This window comes from Artemia sp. Qi Xiang Cuo, chromosome 21 (assembly GCF_049724085.1).
Source record: "Artemia sp. Qi Xiang Cuo chromosome 21, ASM4972408v1, whole genome shotgun sequence".
Classification (NCBI taxonomy): domain Eukaryota; kingdom Metazoa; phylum Arthropoda; class Branchiopoda; order Anostraca; family Artemiidae; genus Artemia; species Artemia sp. Qi Xiang Cuo.
This window is the reverse complement of record NC_142814.1, coordinates 30010530-30037135: the sequence shown is the minus strand read 5'-3', so window position 1 is coordinate 30037135 and position 26606 is coordinate 30010530. Positions and strand designations below refer to the sequence as shown.

Here is a 26606-nt window from a genome sequence, read left to right as displayed (position 1 = left end):
CGAACATAAATTAAATAAACAATCATAGCAAAAAACATACAAGTAATAATATAAATTAATAAATAGATCCTAAAGCGATTAATTATTATATTGAATATTAAAATCTAGCTTAAAACGACAACAAATATTTTGCTATTAAAGTATAAATGAAATTTAAAACGAACATAAATTAAATAAACAATCGATGGGAACAAAACATACAATATATATTAATGTAAATGAATAAATAAATCTTAAAACGAGTGAAACTTAAATTGAATATGCAAATCAAGTTTGAATCGAATAAAAATAACTACAAACAAGAGTTTGGGTATCGTCTCACTGCGGAAGCCTAAAACCTACTGCATCATTGGCGCTTTACTGAAAACAATTCATTGAAATATTTTCACTTTTGTAAGTTTAAAAAATCAAAAATTAATTAAGGTTTTAGTAAATAAATATCTGCATATGTATACTAAATTGGAAATGCATATTTTTTTTCAGTAAACTCAGTTGATTTTTTTTTCAGTAAAGTACAAATTATATTCTGGCTTTTAGAAAGCATAGGGGTTTTGAACCCTACTCACATTAATTTATGCTCGTTTTGAGTTTGACTCTAATATTTATTTTAATTTTTGTTCGTTTTGGGTTTCATTTATTTATTTTTTCAGGTTCAGGTTCATTTATTATTCAATCTTACATAATGACACTAAATATATACAGATATCTGGCAGTGAGACAAGCTCGTTTTGCACAGATAAAAAAAAAAGAAAAACAATAAAGAAATATACGGATTTTCATTCAAAATGGTAGACTTCACAAACAAATATAAATAAATCAATAAATGTAAGGTTAATTACTCACCACATCACGGCAGACACCCACCCGACGATACACAAACAACTCTCAACCAGCAATGGGACAAGAAGAAGGATATCAAGATCCGAGAGAGATCGAAAAACAAAAAATAAAATGAATAATAGAAATATAAAAAAAAATTTTCTTGTAAATTAAATATAATGATCACAAAAAAACTGATTTGGGGTAGTTGTATGCTTGGTAGATTATATGATAGTCCGGACACCAGGTGTTGAAAATGTCAACCTTACCACGACGGAATTGGGCTGCTACAAGAATTAGCCTACCCTCTACCCCCTAAGTTGACCATGCAGATTCAAAAATACCAATGGCACTTGCTTGCCAGTGGTGGAACGCTCCGAAACTTGACATTTTATTATATTTTGGTGTTTCATGCAATAAAATACATGTTCCACAAATTTTGAGATACAGTTTTCGGCTCAAATAGAAATGCCTAGAAGCCTTAGAATGTTTTCATAACAAACTAACACGATTAGTTAAAAAAATGGCACAGTTAAAAAAAATGGCAAAACTTTATGAATCTTGAACAGTCTTGGAAAGTATAAACAAAATCAAATTGAATATTAGATATATAATGATATTAATTGTTGAAAGATCCATCGGTTCAAGTTTTTTTCTCACTATAATTTTTATTTTCATTTTCAAATGCTGCACAAACTCGAAAATAATAAATTTGTAATTTGCCAGTAATTTGTTTTCAATGGAGCAACAATGACGCAGATGGCTTTTGGTTTTCACAGTTAAAGAAGGGGACAGTATCCAAATTTTGCTTGTATTGAAACTATGTTTGTCTTGACCAATCTTGAAAAGAACTAATAAATTAAACTGAATATTTGATGCATATTTGATGTAAAATGCTGAAAGCTCATTAGTTCAAAATTTTACTGTAATTTTAGTATTTATTTTCAATATTAAGTACAAAAGGAAATATTTGTAATATAATACATTTTCAGTAAATCGCCAATGATGCAGTAGGTTCTAGACTTCTGCAGTGAGACGATACCCAAACTCTTGTTTGTAGTCATTTCTATTCGATTCAAACTTGATCTGCATATTCAATATCAGTTTCACTCGTTTTAAGATTTATTTATTCATTCACATTAATATATACTGTATGTTTTGTTCCAATTGATTGTTTATTTAATTTCTGTTCGTTTTAAGTTTCATTTATACTTTAATAGCAAAATATTTGTTGTCGTTTTAAGCTAGATTTTCATATTCAATCTATGCATTAATCGGTTTAAGATGTATGAATTCATTTATATTATTACTTGATGTGTGTTTTTTGCTACGATTGTTTATTCAATTTCTGATCGTTTTGGGTTTTATTTATTCTTTAATAATAATTTCTGGTCGTTTTGCGTTTGAATTTTAAAATGTATTTGTATATCCTGAGCTTAAGTTCTAAAGTGGCCTTTATTTTTCTTTGAAAACTTTTTTTTCGGAAATTTTTTTTTTAATTAAATTTTGTTCGTTTGTTATTTTAAAAAGTTTCAAGTTTTTTTGGCCTGGGGGGGGGGGTGCTTACAGTCCGATTATTATTTACTTTAAAAAACGGATTTAGCACTTTCAATTTAAATCGAATGAGGCTTTTTTCAAAGTCTATACGATTACCTCTTTGATAAAAACCTTATATGTGAACAATAGACAGCCTGCATAACTGGTGGAAAGCGATTGACAACAATGAATGTATTGAAAAAATAGCTCCAATAAGGGGGTTTAGACCATTTCACTTGCTGAAACAAAGGGATCACGGCTGTTTGGAATTAACCTTAATAGGAATTTGTGTACCAAAGCAATTTTGCATCTATCACAGAGTATGTATTTTAACCTTATAATTTGATAATTATTTTATATTTCCTACGTGTTCTTCCCATACAAAACCCCTTCCCATAAGTTATAAACCCCCCTTAATAAGTTATGCCCCAGGGCATAACTTACAACACCTATCCCTGGGCCTTGGTGGGCTGTGTTGACACCAGAGTTTTTGTTATCAGATCTTTAAACTATTTTAGCGAAATGTCTATCTCAAAATTTTTATCTGATGCATTGAGGGCGTGTAGGAGTGAGTGGGGCTAGTTGCCCTTCAATCTCTTTTGACTCTTAAAAAGTGAACAAGAACTTTCAATTTTCAATCAAACGAGCCCTCTCTTAAGTTTATACGAGCATCCTTCCATAAGAAATAATATGAAGGATTCGGACAATCCTTAAATTACAACCCTTGCCCTGAGGGCTTTGGGGGAGTGGTATTCCTAAGAGACCTAATTTCCAGAACTTACAACTACGTTTAATACAATGACTGTCGTAAAATTTTGATTGGATGTATTTGAGAAAAAGGTGGGCGTGACAGGGGGGTTAGTTGTCCTCAAATCACTTTTGACTATTACAAAGGGCACTAGCTCTCGGAATTTCCAATTAAATGAGCCTTTTTTAAAGTTTTTACAACACCGTCATCTATAAAAACCTTATATGCCCCCAGGGCATAACTTAAAACCCTTGCCCTGAGGGCTGTGGAGGAGTGTCTTCCTCAAAAAAATATTTTCTATCTGGAAATCAACTACGTTGAACAAAATGGCTATCTCAAAATTTTGATTGGATGTGTTTGGGGGAACGCTGGGCGTGGGGGGGCTAGTTGCCCTCCAGTCACTTTTGACTATTAAAAAGGCCACTATCCCTTTGAATTTCCAATCGAATGATCCTTTTTTGAAGGTTCTACGACAACGCCTTCTAAAATACCTTATATGCCCCCAGGGCATATTTGAAAACCTTTGCCCCAAGAGTAGTGGGGAAAAGTCCTCGTGAAAACTGAATTGTATTTCTTTGATTCAACTACGCTGAACGAAATGACTGTCTCGGAATTGTTAGTTGAGACGTTTGGGGAACGGGAGTGCGGGGGGGGGGGGGCTAGATGTACTCTAAACACTTTCGACTATTAAAAAGGGCAATAGCCCTTTAATTTCCAATCGAATGAGCCTGTTTTGAAGTTTCTACGACAACGCCTTCTATAAAAACCTTATATGCCCCCAGGGCATAACTTAAAACCCTTGCCTTGAGGGTTGTGGGGGAGTGTCCACCTCAAAAATATATTTTCTATCTGGAAATCAACTACGCTGAACAAAATGGCTATCTGAAAATTTTGATTGGATGTGTTTGGGGAAATGATGGGCATTGGGGGGGGGGGGGGGGGCTAGTTACACTTCAATCACTTTCGACTATTAAAAAGGGCACTAGCTCTTTAATTTCCAATTGAATGAGCCTGTTTTGAAGTTTCTACAACAACGCCTTCTATAAAAACCTTATATGCCCCCAGGGCATAACTTAAAACCCTTGCCCTGAGGGTTGTGGGGGAGTATCCTCCTCAAAAATGTATTTTCTATCTGGGAATCAACTATGCTGAACAAAATGGCTATCTCAAAATTTTGATTGGATGTGTTTGGGGGAATGATGGGCGTGGGGGGGGGGCTAGTTGCCCTCCAATAATTTTGGACTATTAAAAAGGGCAATAGCCCTTTAATGTCCAATCGAATGAGCCTGTTTTAAAGTTTCTACGACAACGCCTTCAATAAAAATCTTATCTGCCCCCAGGGCCTAACTTAAAACCATTGCCCCGAGGGTTGTGGGGGAGTGTCCACCTCAAAAATATATTATCTATCTGGAAATAAACTATGCTGAACAAAATAACTATGGGAAAATTTTGATCGGATGTGTTTGGGAAAATGATGGGCTTGGGGGGGGGGGGCTAGTTACACTTCAATCACTTTCGACTATTGAAAAGGGCACTAGCTCTTCAATTTCAAATTGAATGAGCCTGTTTTGAAGTTTCTACAACAACGCCTTCTATAAAAACCTTATATGCCCCCAGGGCATAACTTAAAACCCTTGCCCTGAGGGTTGTGGGGGAGTATCCTCCTCAAAAATGTATTTTCTATGTGGGAATCAACTATGCTGAACAAAATGGCTATCTCAAAATTTTGATTGGATGTGTTTGGGGGAATGCTGGGCGTGGGGGGGGCTTGTTGTCCTCCAATCATTTTGGACTATTAAAAAGGGCATTAGCCCTTTAATTTCCAATCGAATGAGCCTTTTTTGAAGTTTCTACGACAACGCCTTCTATAAAAATCTTATATGCCCCCAGGGCATAACTTAAAACCCTTGCCCTGAGGGTTGTGGGGGAGTGTCCACCTCAAAAATATATTTTCTATCTGGAAATCAACTACGCTGAACAAAATAGCTATCTGAAAATTTTTATCGGATGTGTTTGGGGAAATGATGGGCGTGGTGGGGGGGGAGGGGGCTAGTTACACTTCAATCACTTTCAACTATTAAAAAGGGCACTAGCTCTTTAATTTCCAATTGAATGAGCCTGTTTTGAAGTTTCTACGACAACGCCTTCTATAAAAACCTTATATGCCACCAGGGCATAACTTAAAACCCTTGCCCTGCGGGCTGTGAGGGGTATCCTCCTCAAAAATATATTTTCTATCTGGAAATCAACTACGCTGAACAAAATGGCTATCTCAAAAATTTGACTGGATGTGTTTGGAGGAATGATGGGTGTGGGGGGGAGGAGGGCTAGTTACACTCTAATTACTTTCGACAATTAAATAGTTAACTAGCTCTTTAATTTCCAACCGAATGAGCCTGTTTTAAAGTTTCTACGACAACGCCTTCTATAAAAACCTTTTATGCCCCCTGGGCATAACTTAAAACCCTTGCCCTGAAGTTTGTGGGAGAGTGTCCTCGTCGAAAACATATGTTCCATCTGGATAGCAACTTCGCTGAACAAAATGGCTATCTCAAAATTTTGATTGGATGTGTTTGGGGAATGATGTGCGGGGGGGGGGGGGGTCAAGTTGCCCTCCAATCATTTTCGACTATTAAAAAGGGCACTAGAACTCTCGATTTCCAATCGAATGATCCCCCTTTGAAGTTTCTACGACAACCCCTTCCATATGAAGTGCCTCTGGGAAAAAAAAAAAAAAATAATAAAACATTGGAGCCGTATGGCCTTTACTATAGGCAACGCTACAGGGTTGCCTCTGACATACATCGGAGCTTTATAACCCCAACTAATTTGTTTTTTATGTGCATCATTTACTAATTAATTTTTAAAACGTTGTAACAGAAAATTTGGCAATTTACGGTATCTAACCCCATTTATTCTTAAAGCAATTCAAATGTTTTTTCCAAATAGTTTAGTGTAGTAATCTTCATTCTTGAAGCTACGAGACGTTATTGAAGTGTAAATAGGGAGGGGGAGAGAGGGGACGGAAGTACAAATTTAACTATAGAATAATTGGTACTTTTGCATTATAAATAACCCACCGCTATACACGAAAGAAGTTAAGTTTGGTTACTGCTAATGAAATAAAATAAAATAGGATGAAAATATAAAAGTTTAGAAACAAATTTGGGGTATATATTTGCACATTAGGGGGTGGGGGGTAAATCATAGCATATATTAAATATGTAACCTAACCTAGGTACCTTTTTTCCTCCCTAAACCCAAAAACACAACAGTTTAAATATTGTAAACGCAATAAGTAATCACGCTTTGCGATCCATTTGTCTACCAAATATCTATTTGTCTGGTTTCCTTGTACAGTCTATAGAGGTGGGTTACATAAAGAAAGAAAAACGAGCAAAAATGGGGTTTTTATAGGCCAAATGAAGATACTGAAAAAACAAAGCAAATATTTCGAGAGGACAAACGTCTCTCTTCTTCAGCGCGAAACGTTTCGTTTCGCGCTGAAGAAGAGAGGCGTTTGTACTCTCGAAATATTCGCTTTGTTTTTTCAGTATCTTCATTTGGCCTATAAAAACACCATTTTTGCTCGTTTTTCTTTCTTTATGTGATGTCAGGCCAATGTGGTTTAAGAAATTATCTTAGAGGTGGGTTATTTATAATGCACAAGTACCAAATAATCTATATTTGTTTTGATTATTTTTTTGGAAATCCCTTAACATTTTGAGTTGGGTAACCACATAAAACATATTCAAATAGCTTAATCCTATAATGTTGAAAAATTTTGCTTTACTTTTTTACATCCGCGATTTAAAATATGTAAAAAATGCTGGAACTTATATAAAAATTTTCTTTCCAGGGTGTAATGGTTAGCTGCACGGGGATTTGATAACAGGGAGAGGGGGAGGGCGGGGCGGTGGTCAGAAACCTGCTCGCGGTGCCCCTGCTTGTCCTAATCTAAGCTGACGATTTCGTTGCAATGTGTTGCACCGGAATCATACTCTAAAATCTGGTTGACAATTTATTAGCTGCAAGGGGATTTGATAGCAGGGAAGGGGAAGGCGGGGCGGTGGTCAGCAGCCTGCTCACAGTGCCCCTGCTTATACTAATCTAAGCTGACCATTTTCTTGCAATGTGTTGCACCAGAATCATACTCTAAAATCTGGTTGATAATTTGCCTGTCTAAAAAATTTGTCTGAGTTTTGTAAAAGGGGGAAACAGCCGCTAAAAGTCAAAGATTTTAATAAAACTCATGCCATCAAATTTGTGGTTCTTGGCGAATACCCAACGGAAAATACCTCACTGCAGAAAATCCCCCCCAACGGGAAATACCCTCACGGAAAATCCCCCCCCCCAAAAAAAACGTGGAAAATAAGGCTTTCCAAATTTCAAACTATCAACCAGATTTTAGAGTATGAAGGGGGAATGGGATGAATGGTAAGGGGGATTTCAAAAACTTTGAATGACCTTTAAAAATCTGTGAGTTATAGCAATGGAACCTTGCAAACAGATCTTTTGTTTAAATGAAGTATAACAAAAAATTTTTCAGCTTCAAAACTTTGCTCAATCCCAACTTATAAAGTTTTAAATATATGCAAATACATTTCCTAAATTTTGGAAATAAAACATTGATATGGCTTAAAATTCTGCTCAAAAAACTGAAATTGCATTTTCAGAACTAAATCCACACAAAAAGAAACTGATAACTGAAAATTAGGGTAAAATGTTGTTGTTTCAAAATTTCAAAGGGTAATAAGTATTACAAAAACATCTTCCAATGACATAACTTATCCTCTAAAGTTGATTCTGATATTTGTAGCGCTCTATGTCTTAGCGCTTTAGAAATATTTTAAAAACCTTCTAAAGTGGAATTTTGGAAAATTTTGAGTTTGGGAAGAAGGAGGATTTCAAGAGCATCTTCACATAACATAATTTGTCCTCTAAAGTTGATTCTGATGTTTGTAGCGCTCTATGTATTATTGCTTTAAAAATATTTAAAAAAGCTTCTAAAGTAAAATTTTGGAAAATTTTGAGTTTGGGGTGAAGGGGGATTTCAAAAAAATTTTGAATTTGGGGGGAAGGGGGAATTATTTTAGAATTAATTTGGCCTCTAAAGTCGATACTGATGTTTGTAGCGTGCTATCTATTAGTGCTTTAGAAATATTTAAAAAAGCTTCTAAAGTAGAATTTTGGAAAATTTGATTTTGGGGGGAGGAGGGATTTCAAAAACATCTTCCCATGACATAATTTGTCCTCTAAAGCTGATTCTGATGTTTGTAGTGCTCTATGTCTTAGTGCTTTACAAATATTTAAAAAAGCTTCTAAAGTAGAATTTTGGAAATTTTTTTTGAATTTTAGAAAATTTTGAGTTTGGGGGGAGGGGGATTTCAAAAACATCTTCTCATGACACAACTTGTCCTCTAAAGTCGATTCTGATGTTTGTAGCACTCTTATGTCTTAAAACTTTAGAAATATTTTAAAAAGCTTCAAAAGTAGAATTTTGAAAATTTTGAGTTTGAGGGGAAGGGGGATTCCAAAAACATCTTCCCATGACATAACTTGTCCTCTAAAGTCAATTCTGATGTTTGTAGCACTCTATGTCTTAGCTCTTTAGAAATATTTAAAAAAGCTTCTAAAGTAGAATTTTGGAAAATTTTTAGTTTGGGGGGAAGTGGGATTTCAAAAAATTTGAGTTTGGAGGGAAGGGAGGATTATTGTAGAATTAATTTGGCCTCTAAAGTTGATTCTGATGTTTGTAGCATGCTATCTATTAGTGCTTTAGAAATATTTAAAAAGCTTCTATAGTAGAATTTTAGAAAATTTTGATTTTGGGAGGAAGGGGGATTTCAAAAACATCTTCCCATGACATAACTTGTCCCCTAGAATTTTTGAAAATTTTGAGTTTGGGGGGAAGGGGGATTTCAAAAACATCTTCCCATAACATAATTTGTCCTCTGATGTTGATTCTGATATTTGTAGCTCTATCTATTAGTGCTTTAGAAATATTTAAAAAGCTTCTTAAGTAGAATTTTAGAAATTATTGAATTTGGGGGAGGGGGGATTTCAAAAACCTCTCCCCATGACATAACTTGACTTCTAAAGTCAATTCTGATGTTTGTAGCACTCTATCAATTAGTGCTTTAGAAATATTTAAAAAAGCTTCTAAAGTAGAATTTTGGAAAATTTTGATTTTGGGGGGAAGAGGGATTTCAAAAACATCTTCCCATGACATAACTTGTCCTCTAAAGCCGATTCTGAGGTTTGTAGTGCTCTATGTCTTAGTGCTTTACAAATATTTAAAAAAGCTTCTAAAGTAGAATTTTGGAAATTTTTTTTGAAATCCCCTTTGGCATTTCAAAAAAAATTTGAGTTTGGAGGAAGGGGGAATTATTGTAGAATTAATTTGGCCTCGAAAGTCGATTCTGATGTTTGTAGTGCGCTATCTATTAGTGCTTTAGAAATATTTAAAAAGCTTCTAGAGTAGAATTTTAGAAAATTTTGAGTTTGGGGGGGAGGGGGATTTCAAAAACATCTTCTCATGACACAACTTGTCCTCTAAAGTCGATTCTGATGTTTGTAGCACTCTTATGTCTTAAAACTTTAGAAATATTTAAAAAGCTTCTAAAGTAGAATTTTGGGAAATTTTTAGTTTGGGGGAAGGGGGATTTCAAAAATATCTTCCCATTACAAAACTCGTCCTCTAAAGTCAATTCTGATGTTTGTAGCAATCTATGTCTTACCTCTTTAGAAATATTTAGAAAAGCTTATTAAGTAGAATTTTGGAAAATTTTGAGTTTGGGGGGAAGGGGGATTACAAAAAAATTTGAGTTTGGGGGGAAGGGAGAATTATTGTAGAATTAATTTGGCATCAGTTGATTCTGATGTTTGTAGCATGCTATCTATTAGTGCTTTAGAAATATTTAAAAAGCTTCTAGAGTAGAATTTTAGAAAATTTTGATTTTGGGAGGAAGGGGGATTTCAAAAACATCTTCCCATGACATAGATTGTCCCCTAGAATTTTGGAAATTTTTGAGTTTGGGGGGAAGGGGGATTTCAAAAACATCTTCCCATAACATAATTTGTCCTCTGATGTTGATTCTGATATTTGTAGCTCTATCTATTAGTGCTTTAGAAATATTTAAAAAGCTTCTTAAGTAGAATTTTAGAAATTATTGAATTTGGGGGAGGGGGGATTTCCAAAACCTATCCACATGACATAACTTGACTTCTAAAGTCAATTCTGATGTTTGTAGCACTCTATCAATTAGTGCTTTAGAAATATTTAAAAAAGCTTCTAAAGTAGAATTTTGGAAAATTTGATTTTGGGGGGAAGAGGGATTTCAAAAACATCTTCCCATGACATAATTTGTCCTCTAAAGTTGATTCTGAGGTTTGTAGTGCTCTATGTCTTAGTGCTTTACAAATATTTAAAAAAGCTTCTAAAATAGAATTTTGGAAAAAAATTTTGAAATCCCCTTTGGGATTTCAAAAAAAATTTGAGTTTGGAGGAAGGGGGAATTATTGTAGAATTAATTTGGCCTCGAAAGTCGAATCTGATGTTTGTAGTGCGCTATCTATTAGTGCTTTAGAAATATTTAAAAAGCTTCTAGAGTAGAATTTTAGAAAATTTTAAGTTTGGGGGGAGGGGGATTTCAAAAACATCTTCTCATGACACAACTTGTCCTCTAAAGTTGATTCTGATGTTTGTAGCACTCTTATGTCTTAGAACTTTAGAAATATTTTAAAAAGCTTCAAAAGTAGAATTTTGAAAATTTTGAGTTTGAGGGGAAGGGGGATTCAAAAACATCTTCCCATGACATAACTTGTCCTCTAAAGTCAATTCTGATGTTTGTAGCACTCTATGTCTTAGCTCTTTAGAAATATTTAAAAAAGCTTCTAAAGTAGAATTTTGGAAAATTTTGAGTTTGGGGGGAAGTGGGATTTCAAAAAAATTTGAGTTTGGGGGGAAGGGAGAATTATTGTAGAATTAATTTGGCCTCTAAAGTTGATTCTGATGTTTGTAGCATGCTATCTATTAGTGCTTTAGAAATATTTAAAAAGCTTCTAGAGTAGAATTTTAGAAAATTTAGATTTTGGGAGGAAGGGGGATTTCAAAAACCTCTTCCCATGACATAACTTGTCCCCTAGAATTTTGGAAAATTTTGAGTTTGGGGGAAGGGGGATTTCAAAAACATCTTCCCATAACATAATTTGTCCTCTGATGTTGATTCTGATATTTGTAGCTCTATCTATTAGTGCTTTAGAAATATTTAAAAAGCTTCTTAAGTAGAATTTTAGAAATTATTGAATTTGGGGGAGGGGGATTTCAAAAACCTCTCCCCATGACATAACTTGACTTCTAAAGTCAATTCTGATGTTTGTAGCACTCTATCAATTAGTGCTTTAGAAATATTTAAAAAGCTTGTAAAGTAGAATTTTAGAATTTTTTGAGTTTGGGGGGAGGGGGATTGCAAAAACATCTTCCAATGACATAACTTGTCCTCTACAGTCGATTCTGATGTTTGTAGTCCTCTGTGTCTTACCTAGACCCCAGCACCATGCCAGCATATCAACCAAATGCTGCCAACAAGAAGCTTGGTTGACTGCTGCTGAAGTGTCACAACGTCACCTGTGTGCCACATGCACTGCCAAAAGAGGCGGCAGTGTTTGGTTGAATTTGAACTAATTTTGCAGTAATTCTTTATTCCATCAACTTCAAAGTCGAAGTTTTTCTTTTCTCGTGTGGTTAAGTATTTTGATTTTCCTGATTAGAAATCAAGCAAGGCTTGCACTATTCCCAAATTTTCAGGGTTTTGTCCAAAAACCTATTTGCCCCCCCCCCCAAAAAAAAAAATTTGGTTCCCTGAATCTCCAAAATCATCTAATCATGTTGCCACCCCTAGTAATTCATCACTAGTGACTATCCCTGCCAAATATTACTTTGTATACCATAATTCTTCACTACTCTCTTTTTTGTTAATTTTTGTCTCTAGTGTTACTTTGCATATAAACCAGACAGATATAATTGCAATATACACAGTTCTTCATATGTTGACAAAATTATCATCTTTATGAGATTAAGTAATAAAAACAAGTTATTTTTAAACTGAAAGTAAGGAGCAACATTAAAACTTAAAACAAACAGCAATTATACTGTATATGAAAGGGACTGTCCTCTTCCATGCCTTGCTCTTTATGTTACTTTAGTGTAAAGAGCTAGGGGTTGAGGAGGGGACAGCCCCTTTCATAGATGGAATGATTATTGTTTGTTTTAAGTTTTAATGTTGCTCCTTACTTTCAGTTAATAAAACTCATTTTTTATTTTATTTCTGAATGTTTTTCAACTAATGCTGGTTTGATTTTTGCTCACAGTGCATAAGAAATTAAAACACAATTGGTGTATTAATTTTGGCAAATTTTTTCCATATATGAAGGGTTGCCCCTCCTCAATACCTTGCTCTTTAGGCTAAAGGTGTCAGCACTTTTAAAAAAGCATCCTGTACTAATTACAAGGCCCCTGTGTTTCAATTTTACTAACCAGTCAAACTTTAGCGTAAAGAATAAGGTATTGAGGGGCAACCCTTCATATATGGCATAATTTCTGTTAGTTTTTCAAATAATGCTGCTAAATCTGGATCACCCTCTATGAAATATACCCCTCCCCCTCACAGAAATCCTCCATGGAAATTTCGTCCAATGTAAAGTGCACCTCCCCTGTCAAATTCCCTCCAGACGATTCTTTCCTTGCTGAGAATCCCCCTTTGCCTGTGAACAATTCACCCTGAAAAATTCTCCCTAGCATTTTTTCATTGGAATAAGAATTTAATCTATATATTGGTTTCTTGGTCACTCCAGAAATGCCCCCTTCTGTGGAAATTATTTCCCAGAAAACAAGATGGATATAAAAAAGCCCCTGGAACATCTCTATATAAAAAAACTGGCAAAGAGAATGTAAAACAATTAAAATGAATTTTGTATAGTAATTCTGTCAATATCCCCCAGTGTAACATTTCCCTCAGAATATTCACTCATCTGAAATTTCCCTCCCAAAGGAAAATTCTCCCCTTAGAAATCCACCCCAAGCACAACTTCCCCCCTGGCTAAGGTGCATCTTTGCACTTTTAAATGTTTTACGGAGAGTCTGGAACTACAGGAAGTCCATGCTAATGTTTCATAACATAATTTGTCCTTTAAAAATGATTTGTATTTTTTTAATGGTCTATCCCTTGTCAAATCCTTTCCCTAATGAATAAAGTTTAAATGGCTTATCAACACACTGGTATCTTCTACCCCCTGGCACCTGCATGCTACCATTAAAGGGGTTATGATAAGCAAAGTTGTGACATCACAAACAGGGTTCCATCAGCAATGTCAGCTAGATAGTAAATATGTTAAAGGGATGACTATTAAATGAAAATAGGATTTTGGAATATATTTTAATGAACAAGGTTAAAAGCTGAAGTTGTGTAAGGTAAGCAGTGATTTATAATTATGATAGTGAAATGATGAAATGAATAATTATGATGGATGAAATGTGAGCTAAAACAACTAGTAATGTGCAATAATTTACCATTATACACAGGGGGAGGAGTGGAGGTGGGTACTTCAAAGTAACTTCCTGGGACATACCTTAGCATGTAGATCCCTCCCTGAAAGTTTCATTTTCCTAACCTGACCCCTTTCCAGGATAGCCAAAAGTAACTAAAGTAGAATTTTTACCATATGTTCAGCTTTCTGCTTCCAAATTAATGAAGAAACCCAAAAATTTACCCTTAATTCTACCCTATAAGCTAAACTAATGGTAAATATATACCAAATCATATTATTGAGTTAGAATAAGTGAATACACAATTTGATGTCATTTTTTATGCTGATTACAAATATAATAATCATTTCTATCAGAAATGAATTTCGGCCCCCCCTATATATGCCAATTCAGGGTAGGCTATGTATTTCTAAATTAGGGGGGGCAAATTTTGTTTCTGATGTAAATGGGAGGTAAGTTTAAACTTTACCCCCCCCCCCCTCATGTAGAAATATATACCCTGAATTGGCATAGGGTAAGACACCCAGTAGTCGGCCACCTGCCTATTCTCGGACAGAATCTTTGATAGGAATGAATCATCATCCTATTCCCAGACAAAAGTCTCTAATTCCGGTCACCTGCGATGCATTAATCATTTTAAAAACTTTTTGACATTTAAACTACTCTAATTACTGTATTATACCACCTAGAAACTTAATTTTTTTACAGTTAAAATCCTCTTTCTTTTGTGAACAAGTAGGTTACTAATTCATATAGTTTCGCTCGTACAGCGCTTCCTATTTTTAAATTTACTAAGAAGCGTCAAATCTTCTTATAGACGGACATATAGGAATCGCTCATGTATATAGTTATTACGCAATATTGCTTTGTTCCGTTTATTGATTTCCTGTTATCGGCTTTTGTCAACCTTCATGAGACGGGTTTTCATCCACTTGTTGCTAGGCCTATAGGCAGAACCTGCTAATTCATGTTTTGGCAAATTCATGATTCATGATGGCAAACAAAACATTAAATTGTAAAAGGTTTATTAATATAAGAAATTTGTTATTTAAATTTGATTTTCAGAGAAGATAATAATTCAGATTGGAATTATTGAGAAAAGTGATTATCCTTGTTATTCAATGTGGGCAGGTGCGGATCAAGGATTTTTTTTTTGGGGGGGGGGGGGCAAAAGAGGTGGATTCTATAAAAAAAAAATACAGGGCGCAACATAGGTTGATCTGATAAATTTGCATTAGGAGTAAGTTTAATTAACGCAAACTTGAGTTAATTAAGTAAATTATGCTCTTTAATGCTCTTTTTTATGCTCTTTAAGAATATAGTAATCATTTTTGTTGGAAATGAATTTTATCCCCCACCCCTATATATACCAATTCAGGGTATATATTTGCACATTAGGGGGTGGGGGTAATTTTATTTCTGTGTAAATGAGAGGTAAGTTTCAAATTCCCCCCACCCCCTAATGTGCAAATATATACCCTGAATTGGTATATATAGGGGTGGGTGCTAAAATTCATTTTCAACCAAAATGGGTAAATGTATACCAAATCATATTATTGTGTTAGAAATAAAGTGAGTACGCCATTCGACGCCTTTTTTTATGCTGATTACGAATATAATAATATTTTATACTAGAAATTAATTTTAGCCCCCCCCCTATATATGCCAATTCAGGGCATACATTTCTACATAAGGGGGGGGGGGGGGGAATTTTTTCTCTGATGTAAATCGGAGGTAAGTTTAAGCGTAAGGTTAAGATAAATATAAAGTTTGGAGTTATTTAGAAAAGTTATGTTACTTGTTATTAAATTAGGACCGGTGCAGATCTAGGATTTTGTTTGTTTTGGGGGGGGGGGGGTCAAAAAAGGTGGAACCAAAAACCAATTTAAGGGGGCGCAAAATATGGTGATCTAATAAACTTGCGTCAGGAGTAAGTTTAATTAATACAAATTTGAGTAAATTAAGTAAATTACACTACTTTAGGCTACACTAGGGGGGCGTGCGCCCCTTCGCCCCCTCCCTGCTGGATCTGCCACTGAATGAGGGGAACTGGTATTCCCCTGTACAATGTTTTCAACTATGCAAGATTCCAATGGTACACTTTTCATATTGATCTGACACTATTTTTGATATGCTTTAGTCTTTTTTTAGAAATTACCATAAACTTTTTTTTTGGAATAAATTTTTACTTTTAAAACGAACCAAAATAATAGTTACCATTCCTGAATCAATGTCCCATGGCAACTTTTTCTTAATAGTAATTTTTTTTTCAAAATGTTTTTAACTTTTGGTTAATATGGGCTGTTGTTTGTTCTTTACTAGGTTACACCTACCTCTGCAACCATGACAGTGGTGGATCCAGAGGGGGGGAGGGGGTTCATCCCCTAGTCAGTACCTCACTCTTTAAGCCAAATAGTTTTTAGTACTTTCAAAAGAGCTATTTATTCTAAATAACGGCCTTTGTGATTAAGGGGTCATTTTTAAAGAACTGGAACAAAATTCAAACTTTAAGCTTAAAGAGTGAGGTATTGACTAGTAGGTGAGCCCCCTAATATACATATTAAAAACATATAAATGTAGAAGTTCGTTAAATAAGTTAATTCGTAAGTTACGTATCTTTATTACTAATAAAAACGTTCGTAAATAAAATTAAATAAGTTTCAAGAAAGCCATTTAACCAAATAAAAGTAAAATTAATATGCAAATTTTGTTTTAATTATTCATGCATAGTGACCCAAAATCAAAACCTGCATCAATGCAAAAACGTTCAAAAATTGAATAAAAAGACAAGTTTTTTCAACTGAAAGTAAGGAACAACGTTAAAACTTAAACAGAAATTATTCCGTGACATGAAAGGGGCTGTCCCCTCCTCAACACCTTGTTCTTTACGCTAAAGTTTGACTTTCTCACAACTCTTATTTTTGTTAAACAACAAAAAATTCGTTAATCCCCCTCCTCGTCAGCAGCTACACCCAAAATATACTTGTTTTGCTTTGTTTTTTTGCTTTGGCATTCTTCAAGACAAATATTGAGGTTTCTACCATGAAAAGGTGCCTTTTATTATTTCTTCGCTTTCAATCTTGTATATACGTGACTGAAATATAGCCCCTTATAGAAAAGAATACTCTGTAATCCTTTGTCTTGATGTCTTAATTTAGCTTAAATTCATTTTTATTATTGGAATTCAATCAAAATTAAGTGAACATGCCCCATCAATTTTGAGGGTTCAATTTTGAGAATCCCCATCAATTTTGAGAATCCTCAAAATCCTCAAAGATTTTGAGGATTCTATGGAGAGGGGCATAGTCTTGTCAACTTGTAGAAACATTGGTACTGGTGCATTATGTGGGCACTGCTAAAGAGATCAAGTTTGGTTCATGCTAATGAAATGAAATAAAATAGGATGAATATGCAATAATTTGTAAACAAATTTGGGCTATATATTTCGGCTCAACGGAATTGTTGTTGTCATTTTAATGACAAAAAATATCATTTTAATAGCGGGGAACTTGATTTTAATAACCAAGTAATGGAAAATTTTCTGCGGGAGCAAATTTGTACTAGGGGTCCCCCCTATATAAGGGGGGGGGGGACTGAAATTCATTTCCGATAGAAATGATTATTATATTTGTAATCACCATAAAAAAAGACGGTAAAATTCTAGTTTAGTTACTTTTGACTATCTTGGAAAGGGGTTAGGTTAGGAAAATGAAACTTTCAGGGATGGATGTACATGCTAAGGTTTGTGCCGGGAAGGTACTTTGAAGTACCTACCTCCACTCATCCCCCCCCCTCTATATAATGGTAAATTACTGCACATTACTAGTTGTTTTTAACTCATATTTCATCCTATATTACTATCATAAATATAAATCACTGCTTACCTTACACAACTTCTGCTTTTAACCTTGTTTATTAAAATATATTCCAAAATCCTATTTAAATCGTAAGCCATTTAATTTTCAACCCATGCTGACTTTCTTTATGGTATATGAAACCAGGTTTGTTGTGATGTCACACTTGCCTTATCAGATACCCTTACCCTTAAGGGTAGCAGGCACATGCCAAACAACTCTATTGATAAGACCATTTAAACTGTATTAATTAGGGAAAGGATTTCACAAGAGAGATCAGTACAAATAACCTAATCCTTTTTAGAGGATAAATTAGGTCCTAGGAAGATGTTTTTGAAATTTCCCTTCTACCCAAACTTAAAAGTTTCTAAAATTCTACTTTAGAAGCTTTTAAAAAATTTCTAAAGTACTTAAAGATAGAGTACTAAAAACATCAGAATCGACTTCAGAGGACACGTTATATCACGGGAAGAGGTTTTTGAAATCACCCTTCCCCCAAACTAAAATTTTTTTAAAATTCTACTTTAGAAACTTTTAAAATATTTCTAAAGTTCTAAAAGATACAGTGTTAAAAACATTAGAATCGACTTCAGAGGACACAGTATATCACAGGAAGATGTTTTTTAGATCCCCCTCCCCCCAAACACAAAAATTTTAAAAAATCTAATTTAGAAGATTTTAAAATATTTTAATTATTTTTAAAGAGCTACGACATATAGCGCTACAGACATAAGAATCAACCTTAGAGGACAATTCATGTCATGGGAAGATGTTTTTTAAATCTCCCTCCCCCCCAAAACTAAAAATTTTCCAAAATTCTACTTTATAAGCTTTTTAAATATTTCTAAATCACTAAGACATAGAGTGCTAAAAACATCAGAATTAACTCCAGAGGACACGTAATATCACGGGAAAATGCTTTTAAAATCCCCCTTCCCCCCAAACTCAAAATTTTCTAAAATTATTCTTTAGGAGCTTTTTAAATATTTCTAAAGCACTAAGAGATAGAGTGCTAAAAACATCAGAATCGACTTCAGAGGACACGTTATATCACGGGAAGAGGTTTTTGAAATCACCCTTCCCCCCAAACTCAAAATTTTCTAAAATTCTACTTTAGAAGCTTTTAAAATATTTCTAAAGTGCTAATAGATAGAGTACTAAAAACATCAGAATCGACTTCAGAGGACACGTTATATCACGGGAAGATGTTTTTGAAATCACCCGTCCCCCCAAACTCAAAATTTTTCAAAATTCTACTTTAGAAGCTTTTAAAATATTTTAAATATTTCTAAAGTGCTACGAAATAGAGCACTATAGACATCAGAATCAACTTTAGAGGACAATTTATGTCATGGGAAGATGTTTTTGAAATCTACCTTCCCCCCAAACTCAAAATTTTCCAAAATTCTACTTTAGAAACTTTTTAAAAATTTCTAAAGCGCTAAGACATAGAGTACTAAAAACATCAGAATCGACTTCAGAGGACACGTTATATCACGGGAAGAGGTTTTTAAAATCCCCCTTCCCCCCAATCTCAAAATTTTCTAAAATTCTGCTTTAGGATATTTTTAAATATTTCTAAATAAGAAATACATCGAGTCATAAAAAAATCAGAATCGACTTCAGAGGACACGTTATATCACGGGAAGATGTTTTTAAAATCACCCTTCCCTCCAAACTCAAAATTTTCTAAAATTCTACTTTAGAAGCTCTTAAAATATTTCTACAGTACTAACAGATACAGTGCTAAAAACAGCAGAATCAACTTCAGAGAACACATTATATCCTGGGAAGATGTTTTTTAAATCCCCCCGCCCCCCAAGCGCAAGATTTTCCAAAATTCTACTTTAATAGATTTTTTAATATTTTAAATAGTTATAAAGCGCTAAGACATAGAGCGCTACAGACATCAGAATCAAATTTAGAGGACAATTTATGTCATGGGAAGATGTTTTTGAAATCTCCCTTCCCCCCAAACTCAAAATTTTCCAAAATTCTACTTTAGAAGCTTTTTAAATATTTCTAAAGCACTACTAGATAGAGCTCTAAAAATATCAGACTCGACTTCAGAGGACACTTTATGTTACGGGAAGATGTTTTTGAAATCCCCCTTCCCCCCAAACTCAAAATTTTCCAAAATTCTAATTTAGAAGCTTTTTAAATATTTCTAAAGAACTAATAGATAGAGTGCGAAAAACATCAAAATCGACTTCAGAGGACACGTTATATAACGGGAAGAGGTTTTTAAAATCCCCCTTCCCCCCAAACTCAAAATTTCCAAAATTATAATTTAAAAGCTTTTTAAATATTTCTAAAGCACTAATAGATAGAGCGCTACAAGTTTCAGAATCGACTTCAGAGGACACGTTATATCACGGGAAGATGTTTTTTAAATCCCCCCTCCCCCCAAACTCAAATATTTTCAAAACTCTACTTTAGAAGCATTTAAAATATTTTAATTATTTCTACAGCACTACGACATAGAGCGCTCCTGACATCAGAATCAACTTTAGAGGACAATTTATGTCATGGGAAGATGTTTTTGAAATCTCCCTTCCCCCCAAACTAAAAATTTTCCAAAATTCTACTTTAGAAGCTTTTTAAATATTTCTAAAGCGCTAAGACATAGAGTGCTAAAAACATCAGAATCGACATCAGAGGACACGTTATATCACGGGAAGAGGTTTTTAAAATCCCCCTTCCCCCCAATCTCAAAATTTTCTAAAATTCTGCTTTAGGAGCTTTTTAAATATTTCTAAAGCGCTAAAACATAGAGTGCAACAGGAAGAGGTTTTGAAAATCCTCCTTCAAGGAGGATTTTCAAAGCACTCTACGGGAAGAGGTTTTGAAAATCCCCCTTCCCCCCAAACTCAAAAATTTCCAAAATTTTACTTTAGAAGCTTTTAAAATATTTCTAAAGCACTAAGAGATAGAGCGCTAAAAACATCAGAATCGAATTCAGAGGACACGTTATATCACGGGAAGAGGTTTTTAAAATCCCCCTGCCACCCAAACTCAAAATTTTCCAAAAATCTACTTTAGAAGCTTTTTAAATATTTCTAAAGCAATAATAGATAGAGTGCTAAAAACATCAGAATCGACGAGGATACTTACATCTGTTAAGAAGTGACTATTTCAAATGCAGGGAAAAAACATACTGAGTTGACCAATCTTTCCAATATATTTATAACCCAATTCACTGTTGTCTTTGTTTGACTATTCCCGCTGTTTAACAATGAAACAATTAATTAAAGCCACAATAGATATTACGAGTTACAGCTTCAGTCTGTAAATGACAATTACTGAGATATGTCTTGCAATTTTTGTGAAATAAATTTCTGTGGTGGTATTGTTCAATTTTCTACTGTTGAGGCAGTTTTAGAGTTGTATTATAACCATGGCATGTTATTGAGAAGCAGGAATTGGGATATTTGTGGCCAGATTTGCGTAAAATATAGAAAATCGTTCCGTTGCCAGAAGTCTAGGCTTATACCTATCCGAGGTGGCCATGAATATTCTCAGGTAAAGTGTAATTTTTCAAAATCGATCTATGACAAAACATGGATGGCTCGTTCACACCTTTCTGAGCTAGAAAATTTCCGTTTTTTGATGATTTGGCTTCAAATACCGCCTCCAAGGGAGGATTTCATGATCAACAATGTTACTTGTTGTAAAAAAAACTTTTGTGGATTGGAGCCAGTTCTGCAGAGGTTTGTATGTACATATGTCATTCAAACTCCGCTCCTTTGGGAGGAGAAGGAGTCATTGTTGAGATAGATGAAGCCCATTTTGGGAAGCGTAAATATAATAGTGGTCGGATTGTCAAGGGTAAATGGGTATTTGGTGGAATAGAGCGAGGAACTGGTAATTCATTCATGGTTTGTGCTGGATAGAAGTAGTGCCACATTGTTGGGAATTATCCAAAACCAAATCCTGCCAGGGACAACAATTATCAGTGACTGTTAGAGGGCCTATGAGTGCCTGGCTAGCCAGGGCTATCAGCATTTACGTGTCAACCACAGCATAAATTTTGTTGACCCTGCAACAGGTGCTCACACACAAAACATCAAAAGAAACTGGTGTGACCTTCAAGACAATATACCCAAATATGGCAGAAGATAAAAACATATGGAAGGATATCTGGCAGAGCACTATTTCAAAAAAAAAATATTCAATCTCCTAGAGAATACACCATTTCATGAAATATATATCGGAGCTTCATAAACCCAACTAATTTGTTTTTTATGGGTATTATTTACTAATTAATGTTTAAAATGTTGTAACAGAAAATTTGGCAATTTACAGTATCTAACCCCATTTGTTCTTAAAGCAATTCAATTGTTTTTGTTCAAATAGTTTAGTGTAGTAATCTTCATTCTTGAAGCTACGAGACGTTATTAAAGTGTAAATAGGGAGAGGGAGAGAGGGGGCAGAAGTAAATATTTGACTATAGATTATTTGGTACTTGTGCATTATAAATAATCCACCACTATACACGAAAGAATTTAAGTTTTGTTACTTTTAATTAAATAAAATAAAATATTATTAAAATATAATATTTTAGAAACATATTTGGTCTATTTATTTGCACTGTAGGGGGGGGGGGGAAAAGCAGAGCATATATTAAATATGTAACCTAACCTAGGTACCTTTTTCCCTCCCTAAACTCCAAAAAAACAACAGTTTAAATATTGTAAACGCAATAAGAAATCACGCTTAGCAATCCGTTTGTCTGGTTTCCTTATACGGTCTATAGTGGTGGATTATTTATAATGCACAATTACTAAATAACCTATATTCGTCTTGATTACTTTTTTGGGAAACCTCTTAACATTTTGAGTTGAGTAACCACATAAAACATATTCAAATAGCTTAATCCTATAATGTTGAAAAATTTTGCTTTTCTTTTTTACATCTGCAATTTAAAATATGTAAAAACTGTTGGAACTTATATAAAAATTTTCTTTCGAGGGTGCAAAGGTTAGTTGAAAGGAGATTTGATAGCGGGAGGAGGGGGTGGGTGGGGACGGTGGTCAGCAACCTGCTTGCGGTGCCCCTGCTTATACTAATCTAAGCTGACCATTTCGTTGCAACGTGTTGCACCGGAATAATACTCTAAAATCTGGTTGATAAATTGCCTGTCTAACAAATTTGTCTGAGTTTCGTAAAAGGGAAACAACCCCTAAAAGTAAAAGATTTTAATAAAACTCATACCATCAAATTTGTGGTTCTTGGCGAATACCCGCCGGAAAATCCCCCGGAAAATACCTCCCCGCAGAAAATACCCCCCTCCCCACGGGAAATACCCTCACGGAAAATCCCCCCTCCCCCCAAAAAAATATCCCCGTGGAAAATAAGGCTTTTCAAATTTCAAATTATCAACCAGATTTTAGAGTATGAAGAGGGAATGGGATGAATGGTAAGGGGGATTTCTAAAACTTTGAATAACCTTTAAAAATTTGTGAGTTATAGCAATGGAACCTTGCAAAATAGATCTTCTGTTTAAATGAAGTACAACAAAATTGTTTTCAGCTTCAAAACTTTGCTCAATCCCAACTTATAATGTTTAAAATATATGCAAATACATTTCCTAAATTTTGGAAATAAAACATTGATATGACTTAAAATTCTACTCAAATAACTGAAATTGTATTTTCAGAACTATAGCCAGAGAAAAAGAAACTGATAACTGAAAATTAAGGTAAAATGTTGTTTTGTCAAAATTTCAATGGGTAATGGGTATTTCAAAAACATCTTCCAATGACATAAAAAACGTCTTCCGTAGCATAAATTGTCCTCTAAAGTTGATTCTGATGTTTGTAGCGCTCTATGTCTTAGCGCTTTAGAAATATTTAAAAAGCTCCTAAAGTAGAATTTTAGAAAATTTTGAGTTTGGGGGGAAGGGGGATTTTAAAAACCTCTTCCCGTGATATAACGTGTCCTCTGAAGTCCATTCTGATGTTTTTAGCACTCTATCTGTTAGTGCTTTAGAAATATTTTAAAAGCTTCTAAAATAGAATTTTTGAAATTTTTGAAGTGTGGGGTAAGCGGGATTAATCAACTACTTCCCATTTCAAAATTTACCCTCTGCAGATGATTCTGATTTTTTTATTGCTCTATGTCTTTGCGCTTTAGAAAAATTTAAAAAAGAGTTGAAAGCAATATTTTGGAAAATTTTGAGTTTTGGGGAAGGGGGATGTCAAAAACATCTTCCCATAACATAATTTTTACTCTGAAGTCGATTCCGATATTTCTAGCGCTCTATGTCTTAGCGCTTTAGAAATATTTAAAAAACCTTCTAAAGTAGAATTTTGGAAAATTTTGAGTTTGGGGGGAAGGAGGATTTTCAAAACCTCTTACCGTAGAGTTCATTGAAAATACTCCTTGAAGGAGGATTTTCAAAACCTCTTCCCGTAGCACTCTATGTTTTAGCGCTTTAGAAATATTTAAAAAGCTCCTAAACTATAATTTTAGAAAATTTTGAGTTTGGGGGGAAGGGGGATTTTAAAAGCCTCTTCCCGTGATATAACGTGTCCTCTGAAGTCGATTCTGATGTTTTTAGCACTCTATGTCTTAGTGCTTTAGAAATATTTAAAAAGCTCCTTTACTTTAGAAAAAACCTTCTAGAGTAGAATTTTGGAAAATTTTGAGTTTGGGGGGAAAGGAGGATTTTCAACCCCTCTTCCCGTGATATAACGGGTCCTCTGAAGTGGATTCTGATGTTTTAAGCACTCTATCTATTAGTGCTTTAGAAATATTTTAAAAGCTTCTAAAGTATAATTTTGGAAAATTTTGATTTTGGGGGAAGGGGGATTTAAAAAACATCTTCCCATATCAGAATTTATCCTCTGAATTTGATTCTGATGTTTTTAGCGCTCTATGTCTTAGCGTTTTAGAAAATTTTAAAAATTCTTTGAAATTTGTATTTTGGAAAATTTTGAGTTTGGGGGAAGGGTGATTTCAAAAACATCTTCCCATAACATAAATTTTCCTCTGAAGTCGATTACGATGTTTGTAATGTTAGCTATTTAAGTGATTTAGAACTATTAAAAAAAAATTCTAAATTAGAATTTTTGATAATTTCGAGTTTGGGGGGAAGGAGGATTTTCAAAACCCATTCATATAGCACTCGATGTTTTATCAACTTATAAATATTAAAAAATCCCTTAAAGTAGAATTTTAGAAAATTCTGAGTTTGGGGAGAAGGGGGATTTTAAAAACCTCTTCCCGTGATATAACTTGTCCTCTGAAGTCGATTCTGATGTTTTTAGCACTCTATGTCTTAGTGCTTTAGAAATATTTAAAAATCTCCTAAAGCAGAATTTTAGAAAATTTTGAGATTGGGGGGAAGGGGGATTTTAAAAACCTCTTCCCGTGATATAACGTGTCCTCTGAAGTCGATTCTGATGTTTTTAGCACTCTATGTCTTAGCGCTTTAGAATTATTTAAAAAGTTTCTAAATTAGAATTTTAAAAAATTTTGAGTTTGGGGGGAAGGGTGATTTCAAAAACCTCGTCCTGTGATATAACCTGTCCTCCGAAGTCGATTCTGATGTTTTTAGCACTCTATGTCTTAGAGCTTAAGAAATATTTAAATAGCTCCTAAAGCAGAATTTTAGAAAAGGGGGATTTTAAAAACCTCTTCCTGTGATATAACGTGTCCTCTGAAGTCAATTCTGCTGTTTTTAGTACTCTATGTCTTAGAGATTTAGAAATATTTAAAAAGCTTCTAAAGTAGAATTTTGGAAAATTTTGAGTTTGGGGGGAAGGGGGATTTCAAAAACATCTTCCCATGAAATGAATTGTCCTCTAAGGTTGATTCTGATGTCTGTAGCGCTCTATGTCGTAGCGCTTTATAAAATTTAAAACTATATAAAACCCTTCTCACGCAGAATTTCCCAAAAATTTGGGATTGGGGGGAGGGGGGATTTTAAAAAAATATTCCTATGATCTAACGTCTCCTCTGACGTCGATTCTAATGTTTTTAGAACTGTATCTTTAATTACTTTAGAAATATTTTAAAAGCTTCTAAAGTAGAATTTAAAAAAAATTTTAGTTTGGGGGGGAAGGTTGATTTCAAAAACCTCTTCCCGTGATATAACATGTCCTCTGAAGTCGATTCTGATGTTTTTAGTACTCTATCTTTTAGTACTTTAGAAATATTTTAAAAGCTTCTAAAGTAGAATTTTAGAAAATTTTAAGTTCGGGTAGAAGGGGAATTTCAAAAACATCTTCCCATGACATAATTTATCCTCTATAAAGGATTAGGTTATTTTTACTGATCTCTCTTGTGAAATCCTTTCCCTAATTAATACAGTTTAAATGGTCTTATCAACAGAGTTGTTTGGCATGTGCCTGCTACCCTTAAGGGTAAGGGTTTCTGATAAGGCAAGTGTGACATCACAACAAATCTGGTTTCATATACCATAAAGAAAGTCAGCATGGGTTGAAAATTAAATGGCTTAGGATTTAAACAGGATTTTGGAATATATTTTAATGAACAAGGTTAAAAGCAGAAGTTGTGTAAGGTAAGCAGTGATTTATATTTATGATAGTAATATAGGATGAAATATGAGTTAAAAACAACTAGTAATGTGCAGTAATTTACCATTATATAGAGGGGGGATGAGTGGAGGTAGGTACTTCAAAGTACCTTCCCGGGACAAACCTTAGCATGTACATCCATCCCTGAAAGTTTCATTTTCCTAACCCAACTCCTTTCCAAGATAGCCAAAAGTAACTAAAGTAGAATTTTACCAAAAAGACATCAAATGGTGTATTCACTTTAGTCCTAACTCAATAATATGATTTGGTATATATTTACCAAACTAACCAGGCTAGCCTGTTCAAAACCCTAAGAAGCCTTATCTGTCAGGGCTAGGTTTAATATTTTGGTTTGACAACACGATTAGCCTACCCTTGGCCAGAAGCAGGTGTTGCACAAGCTCTGGTTTGGACGACCTTCCTTGAAAAACTGCTTTCAGATGCACCTGGAGTAGGAGCCATTTGTTTTTTAAGATATTAGAAGCACGCTCGATTTCTAATTTAAATTTAAGCGGATCAATTGAAAGTTTAGATAAGCCTTTAACATTGCATTTTTGAAA

General features: G+C 34.3%; 1 protein-coding gene across 1 annotated transcript in view; it reads right to left on the bottom strand.

Moving 5' to 3' along the window:
• The window catches only part of LOC148939435 (PAS domain-containing serine/threonine-protein kinase-like), a 124662-nt gene extending 98117 nt beyond the window's left edge, over nt 1-26545 (bottom strand). Inside the window, exon 1 of the mRNA XM_089106556.1 lies at nt 26420-26545. Coding sequence (XP_088962682.1) covers nt 26420-26508 — 89 coding nt within the window. The 5' untranslated portion in view covers nt 26509-26545. The remainder of the gene's footprint in view (nt 1-26419) is intronic.
• Nucleotides 26546-26606: the final 61 nt, after the last annotated feature.